Raw genomic sequence first — 15,285 nt, forward strand, 5'->3', positions numbered from 1 at the left:
TCTCAAGCTCCATCTCTGTTAAATGGTTGCTATGAACGCTGACTGCACTGCTGTGGGAAGCTGAACCTAAACTACTTGTATTCATCTGAAGAAGAGCTCTGTGCAGTTTAAACTCTTTTCTCCTTCACCAAACAGAAGTGTGTCCAATAAAAGATATTAACTCACCCACCTTTGCTCTCTAACTATTCCAAACACATTCATGCCTCTGTTTGAGTGGGTATAGAAATACAGTCAGGAAGATGTGCTCACCTGTAACCACAGCAGAAGCCCAAGTGAGATGAACTCTTATTTTCTCAGGGTGCCAGCCAGACTCAGGATCCTCAGCTGAGGTTCTTGTCTCTCCTCTTTCTGCAGAAACTGGATTTTCATGAAGAGACCTGCAGTTACTGAAGGAAGAGCAGTGCATTTGATCTACCGTTTGAGCAATGAGCTTCCCTTGATTTACAAAGTGAAATGCTGCCTCATATTTGTATTCAGTCCTTCACTTTTTTAATACGGTCCACTTCAACCTTTCTCCTACTTCAATTTTGTTTCCCAAAGCTTTTAGCTAATAATGCCCAATGGATAGTACGTGTGTGATTGTAAATTGAACTTGTTTATTAAGTCTAATATCTATATGGAAAATATTGCATGATGACAAACACACTATTTTTTGGAATGCCTGTAGTAATTATAATACTTGCCCACCTGCTTATTAATATTATAATATGTGCTGCCATCTAGTTGTGTACTTTCTGCTAAATAGCTGTCATGTCTCCTCCTACAACATGCTTGCAAACTAGTGGCCATTTGACAGTATAACTTTCCCATTTATTGTGTTGGCTACTACATCTTATTGACAGGTTTTAGAAGTTTAGCAGCGGTTAGCTCTCTTGTTAATCCGGTATCCGCAAAAAGAACAGAAATACTTGATGGCACCAATTAGAGACTAACAAATTTATTTGAGCACAAAGCTAATTTTGCATATCAATTCGTGATGTTCAGCAGTTTCTCTTTGGAGTCTGGTTTTGAAGCTTCAAACAGATCCAATGAGAATTAAGATGCAATCAACTTAGGCTTGAATATAGACTTGGGGAATGGCGTGAGCCATTTGCAACATTGAATCTATCTCCCTATGTAAGTATTCCATACTTCTTATCAAACTGTCTGATTACTGGGCTATCTTGATTATCACTTCAAAAGTTTTCTCTTACTTAATCTGGCCCCTTCAGAGTTGGTAAGACACACTCCCACCTTTTCATGCTCTCTTATGTGTATATAAATCTCATCACTATATGTTCTATTCTATGCATCCGAAGAAGTGGCTGTAGCCTCACGAAAGCTTATGCTCAATTAAATTTGTTAGTGTCTAAGGTGCCCACAAGTACTCCTGCTTTCTTTTTTTAAAAAAATCTTTTGCGTCTTTAATTTTCAATATTTTCTGCAACTCCCCGCTCATTTCCTCTACTCTGCGGGCAATCTAGTTGTCATTTCAGCATGACACTTCATTTACTTCTGCTCTTCTCTAGTAGTGGATTATGCTATATCTGCCTCTTTCCCATTCTTGGACTCTGTCACATGCTGGCCATTATTTAGAAAAAAAAACTACAACAGTCCTCGACTTTATGACATTTGAGTTAAGACGAAGGCGCACTTATGATGTTTTATAAATTTTAGTATTAAATTTGACTTTACGATGGCTGGTTTTCGACTTTTACAATGCATCCTCCCTTCATAACATTGTATGTATGGAAAATCAATTCCGAGATAGGACGTTTCGACTTAAGATACGATTTTCAGCGAACCATGTGTCTTAAGTCTGAGGACTGCCTTCATAATTAGCCCATTTCTCGCTCCTCAACATGTTGCTACTATCATTACATACGTAGAGGTTCTTTTCTCTTGAGGGCCCAATTCCTCACCACTTATATACCATTATACAGCATTAACCTCCCTTTCATTTCCCTCTGATGCGTCATTTGGCGACAAAAACTTCTCCTTCTTACCCTTCCGCTTTGACTGTTATCGCACTTGGCCATTGGTCAGCACGGCTGCACCCTTTTCCATTTTCCTCTGCCTTTAGTGACCTTAGAGAGCATAATTCACTTGTTTCCTCATTTACTTACCTACTGCTAGGTGTGCTTCTCTTCCAAATTAGACCACCAGAGAACCAAATCGTTAGAACAGTTTGATGGAACATTAGTGCGCTACAACAGCCATATACAAACAAATAGAAGCTTTCAAAGTTTTAGCAGGCGTTTCCCATCAGTCCCGTGCATTTCTGTTGTTGTGTGTCTGTTTCCATGAAATGCATAGATTGAACCTACCATAACAGAACTAACAGTGGCTTCCAGGCTGAAGTCTCAGAGGCATCTAAGAGATTATAAGCAGTAGATCGTCCTCAGACTCATGTTAATGAATAACTACACACTCGAAAGGGAGTTAAGTGCAGCCTTTAAGAATTGAGGCTCCTAACTCATTAGGTGCCTTGGGAAGAATTTCTTAAGGCGCTGAAATTCCTATCCGTTCTCACAGCCTTGCCCGTCATCCCGCCTCTGACCAAGCCCTGACATGCTCCCAGTGAGAGCCAGCACTGCCATTTGGCGACACAGGATTCTGCGCCATTGGTAGGTGGTACGTTCACTTAAATGATTGCCTCATCTTGAAGGAAGGCCTGCATGACACAGAGTCTGTCTAACGGCACCTGGAGCTTGCTGATACACGACGTGCCGTGAGAACCGCCTTGGGATCGGCATGCTTGTTGCAGTCAAGTTTTGGGGGACATTCATTGGCAACAAAAGGTATTCCCCCTGTTGACTGCCTGTGCAGCTATGGCAGGCAGCACAGCTCTGCCCAGAGGGCCACATGGCAAGGTCCTCTTCGCCTGACCTTTGACAGACCAAACCCAGGAATGCCTCAGTTCTACGTGTGCCCTAAAGCAACCCCCATGCTGGCGTTGGACAGTACCCAGTGCGCCTGGTCTTGTGAGTCACCTCTTTCTTTGCCAACCTTCTGCCTCCAATGCCTGGTAGAGCCTGGTCTTCTGGCTTTGGAGCTGCGACACAGGGCTGGCTTACCAGATAAGAGCTATGAAGCTGCTCCTGGTAAATGTCCAAGTTCATTGCGAGGACTGGCTGTTTTGGCATTCCTAAGCCTGTGGAGTCAGCATTGGAGGTGGTTTGCAGGGGAGCATATTTTGAGGTGGCATTTAGCACAAATTTCAGTGGATGGTGATTTCCCAGGGCTATATTTCCATCTTATGCTGCCCAGGAGTTAGTATTTTTATTCCAAACAATAATTTTGATCAAAAATGGTTGCTTTTCTATGAAAATAAAACATTAGTTCCTCAAAAAAATTGTTCTTCACTCCGTGTCTAAGAAAACTCCATGATGGGAACATGGTTATGGGCAACTTTCTTATCACTGGGCTCTCCATTTAGTTGAAATAACACTAACCTGAGCTCTTTCCTGGATTCTACATGTTCTTTAGCGGCATAAGAAATTGATCTGTAGCAACCAAATGTTTATCCATTGTGTTTTATTTGTGTTTAGACTGTCTAACATTTGATTTACAAGACTTTATTATCTAACAAAAGAAAACAACAAAACAGGGCAGTGAGTGCCCAGTGGTTCAGTCCTGGGGTGATTTTGTTCAACACTTTATTAATTGATCTGGATGATAGGATGATTGCCACTCTCAGCAAGCTCACAGATGACACAAATAAGATGAGAGGAGAGGTAGGTATGCTGGGGGTAGAGATAGGGTTCCAGAGTGATCCTAGACAAAATTGCGAGGATTGGGCCAAAGGAATCTGATGAGGTCTCAACAAGGACAGTGCAGAGTTTGCCACTTAGGAAGAAAGAATCCTGCACTGCAACAGGCTGGGGACGAGTGGCTAAGCAGCAGTTCTGCAGAAAAGACCTAGAGGTTACAGTGGACAAAAGCTGGATGTGAGTTCAACAATGTGCCCTTGTTGCCGAGAAGGTACGGCCATTTTGGGTGCGTATAAGTAGGGGCATTGCTATCAAATTGAGAAGATTTGATCATTCCCTCTATTCAAAACAGTGGTGAGGCTCATCTGGAGTTTTGGGCCCACACTACAAGAAGGGATTTTTTTTTGTTGGGGAGAAAAAATTTTTGGGAAAGGTAGTTCAGCAGAGGGCAGCCAAAAGATTAGCGGGGCTGAGAGCACATGACTTATGAGGAGAGGGTGGGAGGAACGGGATTTGTTTAGTCTGTACAGCAGAAAGAATGAGGCGGGATTTGATTTTGCTGCTTTTCAACTATCTGAAGGAGGATTTCAAATGAGGATGGATCTGGACTGTCTCAGTGGTAGAGATGGCACAGAACAAGGAGTAATGGTCTCAAAGTTGAACGTGGGCGAGGTTTAGTTTGGGATATTAGGAAAAATATTTTCACTATGAGGCGTTGGGAAGCACTGGAATAGGTTTACCTAACGAAAGTGGAGTGGAATCTCCTTCCTCAGAGAGGTTTTTGTAGGTCAAAGCTGGATGATTTAGTTGGGATTGGCCCTCTTTGAGCAGGGGTTGGACTAGATGACCTCCTGAGTCCCTCCAACCTTGGTATTCTGTGGTTCCCTCAGCTTTCCAAAAACACACCAGCTCAGGACACAAAACTGTTGGTTTCCCCCTGGTGGCTTCACTGTCTCTCTAGTTTTTGCATTCCACTGCAGTCTTTGGTTCAGCTTACTTCTGTTTTCTCATGTTGGCTGGGGTTGGTGAGATCAGATATGGCTGGCAGGTTAGCAGGGGTATTCGCATCAGTCAGTGCATTTTTGTTTCCACAGAAAACGCATTTAGATTGAATTTACCATGGCTCTCCAGAGCTGAGATTTTTCACAGGTTGCCTAACGGAGTTATGGCACCCAAATCCCTTTTGAAATGGAAGTTGGGTGGCTTAACTCCATTAGGGCCTTGTAATCCTTTGTCAATGTGAAGTCCTCTGTTCTCACCAGTGCCAGCTCCCTGCCCTCTGGTCAAGCTCTGACTGCTCCCAGTTGACTGAGCCAGCCTCTGCCATTTTTGTTCGCATCAAAGGAAATTCTGCCCATTGGTAGGTGATAGACACTTCCTTCACATAGGTTTTGCCTTCACACCCCGAAAGAGAAGGCACTGATTGCATCAGAGATGCTTAAGTACTTAGGACTGACAAGACACCTTGTTACTGAGAACTACCCTCTTGGGGATGGGGACTTTTTGCAGTCAGTTTTGAGACTTCCCCCAATGTAACAGTTCCCCTCCATTTAAACTGCTCTGTTGCCATTGCGGCAGCAGGACCAGCTGATGCTCTTGTATTGCGCCACAGCCTAAGTCCCTCCTGTTGACTGTTTGACAGACCGAACCCCAAGAATGTCCCTCAGTTCTACGTGTGTCCTGGCTAACTCCCAGCTGGTTCTGGACAGTCCAGTCGGCCCTAGCTTGTTTGGTCTACCTCTTTGTTTGCTCAACCTCCATGGGCCAGTTGACCTGATTGCTTGGTCTTTGCCAGAGCTGGTCACAGCGGTTGTAGCCTTAGTTCAAGAACTATTGAAGCTGCTTCCTGGTGAGTGTCCAGAAAGTCACTGCTTGGGCCTGCGCTATTTGCATGGCCTGTGTGAGAACAGTGAAGCAATAAGCACAATTTCAGATGTGCAGATTTCCCAAGCGTATGTGCGTTATATTTTTATTGTCCAACCATTAATTTTATCAAAAATTGCTTTTTTACAAAATAAAGAATTGATTAAAATTGTCATTCACTCTGCCTGGTGCCCACTTAATAACTCCATGATGGGAAGTGGTTATGGATACTCTCCTCCATGGTCTTTCCAGTTAGATGGACAAACACCGTCCTGAGTTCCGGTCTTGGATCCTCCGTTTCCTATTTGGTAGGAATTTAAAAAATTGATCTGCAGAAACAATCATTATGTCACCATTGTGTTTGTTCTGTATTGGACTGTCTGAATTTGATTACAAGACCTTATTATTCTAACTAGACATAGTGCCAATTCTGTGGTTGCTCCCCCAACGGCTGGAGCACCCATGTGGAGAAATTAGTGGGTGCTTCTGCCCCCACCGACAGCCAAGGTCTTCCCCTCACCCCCTCTCCCACCTCCTCTTCCCCTGAGCGCACTTGCATCCCCACACTTCCCCATATCTCCCAGCACTTCCCTCCCATCTGCCACCAAACAGCTGTTTGGCAGCATTATAGCACACTCTGGGACGGAGGGAAAAACATGGTGTGCTCAGGGGAGGAAATGGGAAGATGCGAGGCCAGGGTTGGGGATTTTCAGGAAAGAGTATTAATAGGGGCAAGGAGGGATATGAAGTGGGATGGGGAAGGAGTGGGCTCATGAAAGGGGTGGAGTGAGGGTGGGGCTGGGCTGGTAGGTGGGGGGCGAGCCACCCACCGGTTTAAAGCAGGGAAGTCACGTACCTTATAAATATTAGAGAAATGGACAGGGGATATACACAAGGATTTACTTGGATTAATTAGTGGGTTTTGTGCCTTTGTTCAGCTGTGTTGCATTTTCAGACGCTGACAAGTTCATCCAATAGGTGTGAACATTTAGCCAAGCCATTGCAGATAAGTACCATTCACACTGGGATGTATCATGTGCTGAACTGAGAGAGTGACAAAGCCTCTCCGCAAACCGTACTTTCCTATACGTTGGGTACATGGACACAGGCACAGAACATAACATTCTGATCTCAGTAAACCCATACATACATCTTAATTTTTTCATATTAGCACTGAGATTTCCAATGGGAGTTTTCAACTTAATATTAATGCGGGGCTGATTGCCTAAACTCACCCAGGCAGCTTGAAAACTTCAGGCTAAGTCTCAGTCATTTTTGTGAAAGCCACATATTTACTGACCGCTTGTCCTCCTTCCAAGATCGGACTGGGCTCTTTACCTCTCTGTTTCTCAGGCTGTAGCATGCAGGGATTTACCAGGGGAGTAATGACTGTTAGGGAAAGAGAGAGCACTTTGTTCAGGAAGCTTTAATGCTATTCTGTTTTGGAAGCACATTAGGCAATCATTAGGGTTCCATAATAAATTATCACCACAATGAGATGGGAGGAGCAGGTGGAAAAGGTCTTTTGTCTCCAGTTGTATAAGGGATACTCAGGATGCCTGGCAATGATGCACCACATAGGATGTCAGGCGTTAGTAGGAATGGACTACAGGGTGAATACACAGGATAGTGTGAATGAACAATACTAACCAGTGGTGTCACTGCAGGAGGATAAATCCATAGATAGGAGATAAATCACATGATAGGTCAATTTACTTCGGCCACGATATTACTGTGGATGGAATAAGACAAAGAGGTACTAGTCAACAACCAGTTAGCCATGACCAGCAGACCAGCTAGGAGGCCAAAATCTGTTATCAATAAGAGCTGAATAGTGCAGAGGTATTTTGTTGTCTAAAGACATCGCCGCTTAGGATGACAGCATTCTGTAGCGCCGAGCACCAAAAGAAAATACTGTTGTGATGAGCAGCCGCTGAATGAATGGTTCTGCCCGTCAGGAGACTGGCAGCAAGTCTGGGGCAGGTTATTGGTGATTGTAGGCAGGTCTCCAAGCAGGACAAGTTCCCCAGGAAGAAGTACATGGGGCTGTGAAGGTGTGATGGAGGGCAGGCTATTTCATTTAGTGGGTGTATCACACAATATTTTTCTTGTTTCTATGGTTGCGACAGAATGCTTCTCTTATTGGTGATGTCATATGATGGTGTTTAGCCATAGGCAATCCACTTCACTATGCAGCCTATATGACTGTCAGGTCTTCCTACAGCTTGCAGTTGGCTCTTGGACAGGTGGCTTCCTACTTAGTAGCTTAACAACATTGTTGATAACCCAGTTGACTTTCTGTGGACCCAATGATATTGACCATTTCTTTTTGTGATTTTATCCCCTGTTAAAACACTCCTGCAATGATCCTCAGATGATGGAATGTTGGCTTTAACACTCAGCTTGATTTTCTTACTGGTCCCATTCCTACTTACTTGATGTCCTACATCTACATCATTGCAATCATCCTAAAAATCCCTTCCAGCACCGGGAGGCAAAAGGCCTTTTCCCATCGCTCCTCCCACCTCATTGTGGTGACATGTATTATGGAACTCTACTGATTGCCTATATGTTCCCAACCAACAAACTGAGAGACTTCAAGAAAGTTCTCTCTGTCTTCTACACTGTCCTGACTCCTCTGGTGAATCCCCTCATCTACAGCCTGAAAACAAAGAGGTCAAGGAGGCCCTGAAAAAAGCTAGCAGGAAATCCATGTTTGGACAATGCTAACCAATCAGTTTCCTTAGGTTAAAATAAAATAGACATACCATAGGTGGTTTAGGGGCTGAACCAAAGCTGCTGCAGTCTAATATCACGTTTCCATTAGTTCCTGGTCTTCTTGTCATGGTCTTACAGAATCACAGTACATGGGCACAGAAAGACTCTTAAACCTGTGTCCCATTCTTTTTAGGACTTATGTAAGATGCCACATGTGGATACTACTGGGCTGGTGGGAGATTGAACTTGAGCTGATCAAGATCAGAAAAGGAGAGACTTGTGCTCAGTGAGAGGTGCAGGCAAAATGGACTCAGGAGAATACTGAGCACCATTCATTGTAGGGTTAGAGACTTCTTTACCAACATACATACACACACAATATGATACCTATATTATAAGATATTGAGTTGCAACATCACCATGGAACTCCAATGTTAGTCAATTGGTATAATAACTTTTTTCTTATAGTGTATTTCATCCCCAGGCTTCTTTCCAAAGAACAGAAAAGCAAAGAAAACCCTCTAATCCAGTGGTTCTCAACTGGGTATGCGTACTCATGGACATACACAGGTCTCGAGGATACATCATCATCTAGATATTTGCTAGTTTTACAACAGGCTACATAAAAAGCGCTAGCAAAGTCAGCACAAACTAAAATTTTCTACAATGACGTGTTTTCTACAATGAAAATCAGACTCCTGAAAGGTCTGGAAAGTTGAGAGCCACTGCTCTAACCTGTGCCACAGGACACCAGCCTGGGCCTCTTATATGCCCATTTGCAACAATGATTTAGAGCCTGTTTTTCAGGATACTTGGCTGCCGGTGGGATTTTCAAAAGCATCTGGGCACCTCGCCTGACAGATCTGGCCCTTCAGGCGAGTCAGGCAGAGAAACGTCGATCTTCCGCAGGTCCATGCATCGCTCTGGGGCTTCAGCATCCGGGTGCCTGTGTGGAGCTGGCAGAGGGCATGTCCAGAGGCACAAGTATAGGGTACTGTGGCCTTTTTAGGGCAAACTTAGGACATGTTTACACTATGAAATTAGGTTGATTTTATAGAAGTCAATCTTTATAAGCAATTTTATACAGTTGATCATGTATCCCACTAAGCACAGTAAGTCGGCGGAGTGCGTCCTCAATACCGTGGCTGGCATCAATTCATGGAGTGGCGCACTGTGGGTAGCCATCTCACAGTCCCCACTGCCCATTGGAATTTGGGTTAAGCTCCCAATGCCTGATAGGGCAAAAACTTGTCGCGGGTGGTTTTGGGTACATGTCATCAGTCTCCCTCCTCCCTCCGCTCTCTTCCTTGAAAGCAATGGCAAGCAATCATTTTGGGTCTTTTTCCTGGGTTATCCATGCAGCATAGCAAGCATGGAAGCCGCTCAGATTCACACAGCTTTTGTGAGCATTGTAAACACCTCACGCATGATCCTGCAGTATGTGCAGAGCCTAGATAAGAACGTCAGCACAGGGAAGTTTGTTAGGAGGACATGGACACAGATGTTCCTGAAAACACAGGATGTGGCAATTGGGATATCATGGCACGCATTGAGGCATGTTGATAAAATGAAATGCTGATTCTGGGCCCAGCAAACAAGCACAGACTGGTGGACCACATAGTTTTTGCAGGTATGGGATGATTCCTAGTAGCTGCAAAACTTTCGCATACGTAAGGAATACCAAGATGAGACCTGCCCTGGCAGTTGAGAAGAGAGTGGTGATAGCCCTGTGGAGCTTGCAATGCCTGACTACCAATTCCGAGTGGGCAATATACCGTGGGGGCCGCTGTGATCTAAAGAGCCAGGGCAATCAATACCCTTCTGCTACAAAGATGTGACTCTGCGAAATGTGCAGGTCATACTGTGATGGTTTGCTGCAATTGGGTTCCTTAACTGTGGTGAGGCGATAGACAGAACACATATCCCTATATTGGTATCAGACAGGGGTGGCTCTAGACATTTGCCGCCCCAACACGGATGGTCCATTGGTCCCGGGTTCGCGGACCTCTCGCCAGCTCGCGCCTCGCAGGTGAGGTCCGTTGAAGCTGCGGAACCAGCGAACCTTCTGCAGAACGCGTGCGGAGGTCCACGAAGCCGGGACCAGTGGACCCCTCACAGGCAAGCTGCCAGGGCAGCGTACCTGCTGCCCTACAGCAAACGGCAGAGCACCTCCGCGGCTTGCTGTCCCAGGCACGAGCTTGGAGCTGCTGGTGCCTAGAGCCGCCCTAGCACAGACCACTTTGCCAACAGTACATAAACTGCAAGGATATTTCTCGATGATGTTGCAAAGGACAGGTGGATCACAAGAGACCATTTCACACTGACATCTGTTTGGTGATTGGGAAAGGTGCATGATGCTCACATCTTTTTAGAACTCTGGGCTGTTGAATTGGCGGTGCAAGAAGGGATTTTCTTCCTAGTTCAGAAAATTACTGTTGGGATGAGTTGAAATGCGAATAGTCATCCTTGGGGACCAGCATCTCCTTGCTCCATGGCTCATGAAGCTGTACACAGCAGACTGGACGCAGTAAGGAGCAGTTGAACATATAGGCTGAGTAAGTGCAGAATGATGGTAGAATGTTCCTTTGACATTTAAAGGGGCACTGTGTGCAGTTTGTTGAGTAGGTTAGACCTCAGTGAAACCAATATTCCCATTGTTATTGCTGCTTGTATGTGCTCCATAATATCTGTGAGAGTAAGGGGGAGCTTTGTGACTCTGTCCTAGCTCCACATCCTCATTGTCACATTAGTGGGGAAACGAAGGCGAAAGAGGTGGCATTACCTGCCACAGTCACTCAGGTAGCTAGTGGCAGGGACAGGCATAGAAACCAGTTATCCAGAGCCCTAGTCCAATGCACTCTCTGCTCCATCATGTCCAGTTGTAATTGACAAGGACCTAAGAGTGTAGGTGCCAACTCCTATTCACTGTCCATAGGTTTGTGCTACATCAGCCTCTATGGGGAAACCCGGCCTGTACATTTATAGCCAAACTAATGCCTGAGAATTCTTCCATGCCCAGCGAATGCTTCCCACCACTTCCTTCTCATGTTTTACCATTTCTCAGTGATACTAATAGCTGTGTATCTGTTACAGAGCACTGTGCAATAAAGACTAAACTAAGTCTTCTCTTTCTGTCTGTGCTTTCTTGTCACAGTGCCCATTACTATCCTCTTTGTAACCAGTGTGAGGAATAAATATGTCAAGATTTGTCTACACATAGGGGTTGCACCACTTTACCTATACTGGCCTATCCTTGCCTGTGACAGGCCGCGTGTCCTGGTCTGGAGAGCCTGTGGCCAAGCCAGCCCTAATTAAGAAGAAGTCCAGCTGAGGGGAATCAGACAATGTTCAATAAAGGGCAGAAGGAGGCTAGAGTAAGAGGCTACGCTTAGGAGGCTGAAGTGAGATCTGAGAGAGGTTCCTGCAGAGAAAACCCTGAGACCAGGAGAATTGGTCCAGGTAGAAGAGTTGGGAGTAGCCTGCTAAGGCAGGAGGACTCAGACCAGACGGGGGAGTTTCGGGTGATGCAGCTGGAGCCAGGGCTTAAACGTTTATAGAGTATTTCCCGGAGCCCCCACATGCACCCCTCAATATACTATATAAACTCCAGCGGGCGTTTGAAAGTATCAGCACCTTCACACCCCCATGTACTTCTTCCTGGGCAACTTGTCCTGCTTGGAGACCTGCTACACCTCAACCATCCTGCCCCAGATGCTGGCCAATCTCCTGATTGGGGAGAAAACCATCTCATTCAGTGGCTGCTTCACACAACTGTATTTCTTTTGTGCTCTGGCGGCTACAGAATGCTATCTCCTAGCAGTGATGTCTTATGATCGGTATTTAGCGATATGTAAACCCCTGCACTATTCAGCTCTTATGAATAACAGGTTTTGCCTCCAGTTGGCTGCTGGGTCATGGTTAAATGGTTGTTTGGCTAGTACCATCTTTGTCTTATTCCTATCACAGTTAATATTCTGTGGCCCGAATGAAATTGACCATTTCTATTGTGATGTTATCCCATTCATGGAACTCTCCTGCAGTGACACACACTGGTTAGTATTGTTCCATTTCATACTCTCCTGTGTATTCACCCTGCCTCCGTTCCTACTAACCTTGACATGCTACGTGTGTGTCATTGCCAGCATTCTAAGTATCCCTTCTACCACTGGGAGACAAAAGGCCTTTTCCACCTGCTCCTCCCATCTCATTGTGGTGACAATTTACTATGGAACCCTAATGATTGTCTATGTGCTTCCGAAACACAATACATTAAGCCTCCTGAACAAAGTGCTCTCTCTTTCCTACACAGTCATGACTCCCCTGGTAAATCCCCTCATCTATAGCCTGAGAAACAGAGAGGTCAAAGAAGCCTTGAGAAAAGCGGTCAGTAAATATGTGGCTTTCACAAAAACAGGCTGAGACTTAGCCTGAAGTTTTCAAGTTGCCTGGGTGATTTAGGCAATCAGCCCCCATTGATATTAAGTTGAAAACTCCCATTGGAAATCTCAGCACTAATATGAAAATAATTGAGATGATATGTATGGAGTTACTGAGAGAGAATGTTTCTGTTTCTGTACTGTGTCCATGTAACCCAACATATAGGAAAGGGCGGTTGCGAACAGCTTTGTCACTCTCTCATTTTCAGCACTGATACACCCAGTATGATGGTATTTTTCTGCATGCCTTGGCTAAATGTTCACCCTATGGGATGAACTTGTACAGCATCCGAAAATGCATACAGCTGACATTGTGTAAGGTACAAAACCCACTAATTATCCAAGTAAATCCCTGTGTATATCCACTGTTCATTTTTCTCTATATTTATAGGCACCGACTTTCCCGCTTTACCATGGGTGCTTGCCCCCCACCTACCCCCAGCCCCACCCTCACTCCACCCCTTTCACGAGGATCCACCCCTCCCCCATCCCCACTCCAACCTCTCCCTGCCCCTATTACAACTCTTTCCCGAAATCCTGTCCCTGGCCCCTCCTCTTCCCCACCTCCTCCCATGAGCACACCACGTTCCCCCTCCCTCCCAGAGTGTGCTAATGCTGCCAAACAGCTGTTTGGTGGCAGCTGGGAGGGAAGTGCTGGGAGATATGGGGAAGTGTGGGGATGCAGTGCGCTCAGGGGAGGAGAAGGTGGGGCAGGGGGTGAGGGGAGTTTGGCTGTTGGTGGGTGCAGAGCACCCACTAATTTTTCCACATGGGTGCTCCAGGGCTGGAGCACCCACAGGGTCGGCTCCTATGTCTATGTTAGATAATAAAGACTTGTAATCAAATTCAGACAGTCAAATACAAACAAAACACAATTGGTTACAACATGTTTGTTTCTGCAGATCATTTTTTATGCCTCTAAACACAAAATGGAGGATCCAGCCAGAGCTCAGGACAGTGTTGTCCATCTAACTGAAAGGACCAGGGAGGGAAGTAGCCATAACCACATTCCCATCATGGAGTTTTTAAATGGGCACCAGGCAGAGTGGAGACAATTTTAATCATTTTTTTTATATCTGTAAAAATGCAATTTCTGATCAAAATTAATGGTTACACAATAAAAATATGCATGTAAGCCTGGGAAATCTGCCACCCCTGAAATGGTGCTTATTGCCTTCAGTGCTCTCACACAGGCTGAATGCAAATACCCAGACCCAAGCTTCATAGCTCTTACCTGGGCTACACCCAGCTGTGACCAGCTCTGGCAAAGCACCAGCACTAGAATCACTGGGCCCATGGAGGTTGAGCAAACAAAGAGGTAGACTCACAAGCTAGGGCCACTGGGACTGTCCAGACCCAGCTAGGAGTTAGCCAGGGCACTCATAGAACTGGGGACATTCTTGGGGTTCGGGTCTCTAAAACAGTCACCAAGGAGGGACTTGGCCTGTGGCCCTACAGGGCTTCAGCTGCTCTGCTTCTGCCAATGGCACAGAGCAGTTTAAAGGGAGGGGAACTGTTACATTGGGGGTCCCCAAAACTGACTGCAAAAAGTGCCCGTCCCAAGTGTGATAGTTCTCAGTACATGGTGTCTAGTCAGTCCTAAGTACCTTATACAGCTCCACTGCATTCAGTGCCCTCTCCTCAGGGTGTGAGGCAACCTATATTGAGAGAAAGCGTCTATTTCCTACCAACGGAAAGAATTCCTGTGATGCGAAAATGGCAGGGCTGGCTCAGTCACTGGGAGCATGTCAGGGCTTGGCCAGAGGCAGGGGAGCTGAGAATTGGTGAGAACTGAAGGACTTCAGCAATGCATGAAGGATTTTCCAAGGTCCGTAATGGAGTTAAGTGCCCAACTCCCATTTCACAGGGATTTGGGTGCATAACTCCGTTAGGCACCTGTGAAAATCTCAGCCTGGAGAGCCACTGATAGGTTCAATCTATGCGTTTCTGTTGGAAACAGAAATGCACTGGACTGATGCAATACCCCTGCTAAACCTGCAGCCATATCTGTATCTCACCCAACCCCAGCCAACCATGAGAAAACAGAAGTAAGCTGAACAAGACTGCAGGGGACTGCAAAAACTAGAGAGACAGTGAAGGCCAGCCAGGGGGAAACCAACAGTTTTGTGTCCCTGAAGCTGGTGTGTTTTGGGAAAGCTGAGGGAGTCACAGAATCTTAGAATCTCAAGGTTGGAAGGGACCTCAGAAGGTCATCTAGTCCAACTCCCTGCTCAAAGCAGGACCAATTTCCAACTAAATCATCTCAACCAGGGCTTTGTCAAGCCTGACCTTAAAAACCTCTAAGGAAGGAGATTCCACCACTTTACTAGTAACCTATTCCAGTACTTCACCACCCTCCTAGTGAAATAATGTTTCCTAATATCTAACTTAGACCTCCTCCACTGCAACTCGAGACCATTACTCCTTATTCTGTCATCTGGTACCACTGAGAAAAGTTAGCTCCATCTTCTTTGGACTCCCCTTCAGGTAGTTGAGAGCAGTTATCAAATCCTCCCTCATTCTTCTCTTCTTCAGACTAAATAATCCCAGTTCCTTCAGTCTCTCCTCATAAGTCA

General features: G+C 45.5%; 1 protein-coding gene across 1 annotated transcript in view; it reads left to right on the forward strand.

Moving 5' to 3' along the window:
• LOC142045945 (olfactory receptor 10A7-like) overlaps window positions 1-12,727 on the forward strand; it is a 19,494-nt gene extending 6,767 nt beyond the window's left edge. The window contains exon 2 of the mRNA XM_075060873.1: window positions 11,898-12,727. Within this exon, the coding sequence (XP_074916974.1) occupies window positions 11,898-12,692 (795 nt within the window). The 3' untranslated portion in view covers window positions 12,693-12,727. The remainder of the gene's footprint in view (window positions 1-11,897) is intronic.
• Window positions 12,728-15,285: the final 2,558 nt, after the last annotated feature.

The sequence above is a fragment of the Chelonoidis abingdonii genome, chromosome 25 (genome assembly GCF_003597395.2).
Source record: "Chelonoidis abingdonii isolate Lonesome George chromosome 25, CheloAbing_2.0, whole genome shotgun sequence".
Classification (NCBI taxonomy): Eukaryota; Metazoa; Chordata; order Testudines; family Testudinidae; genus Chelonoidis; species Chelonoidis abingdonii.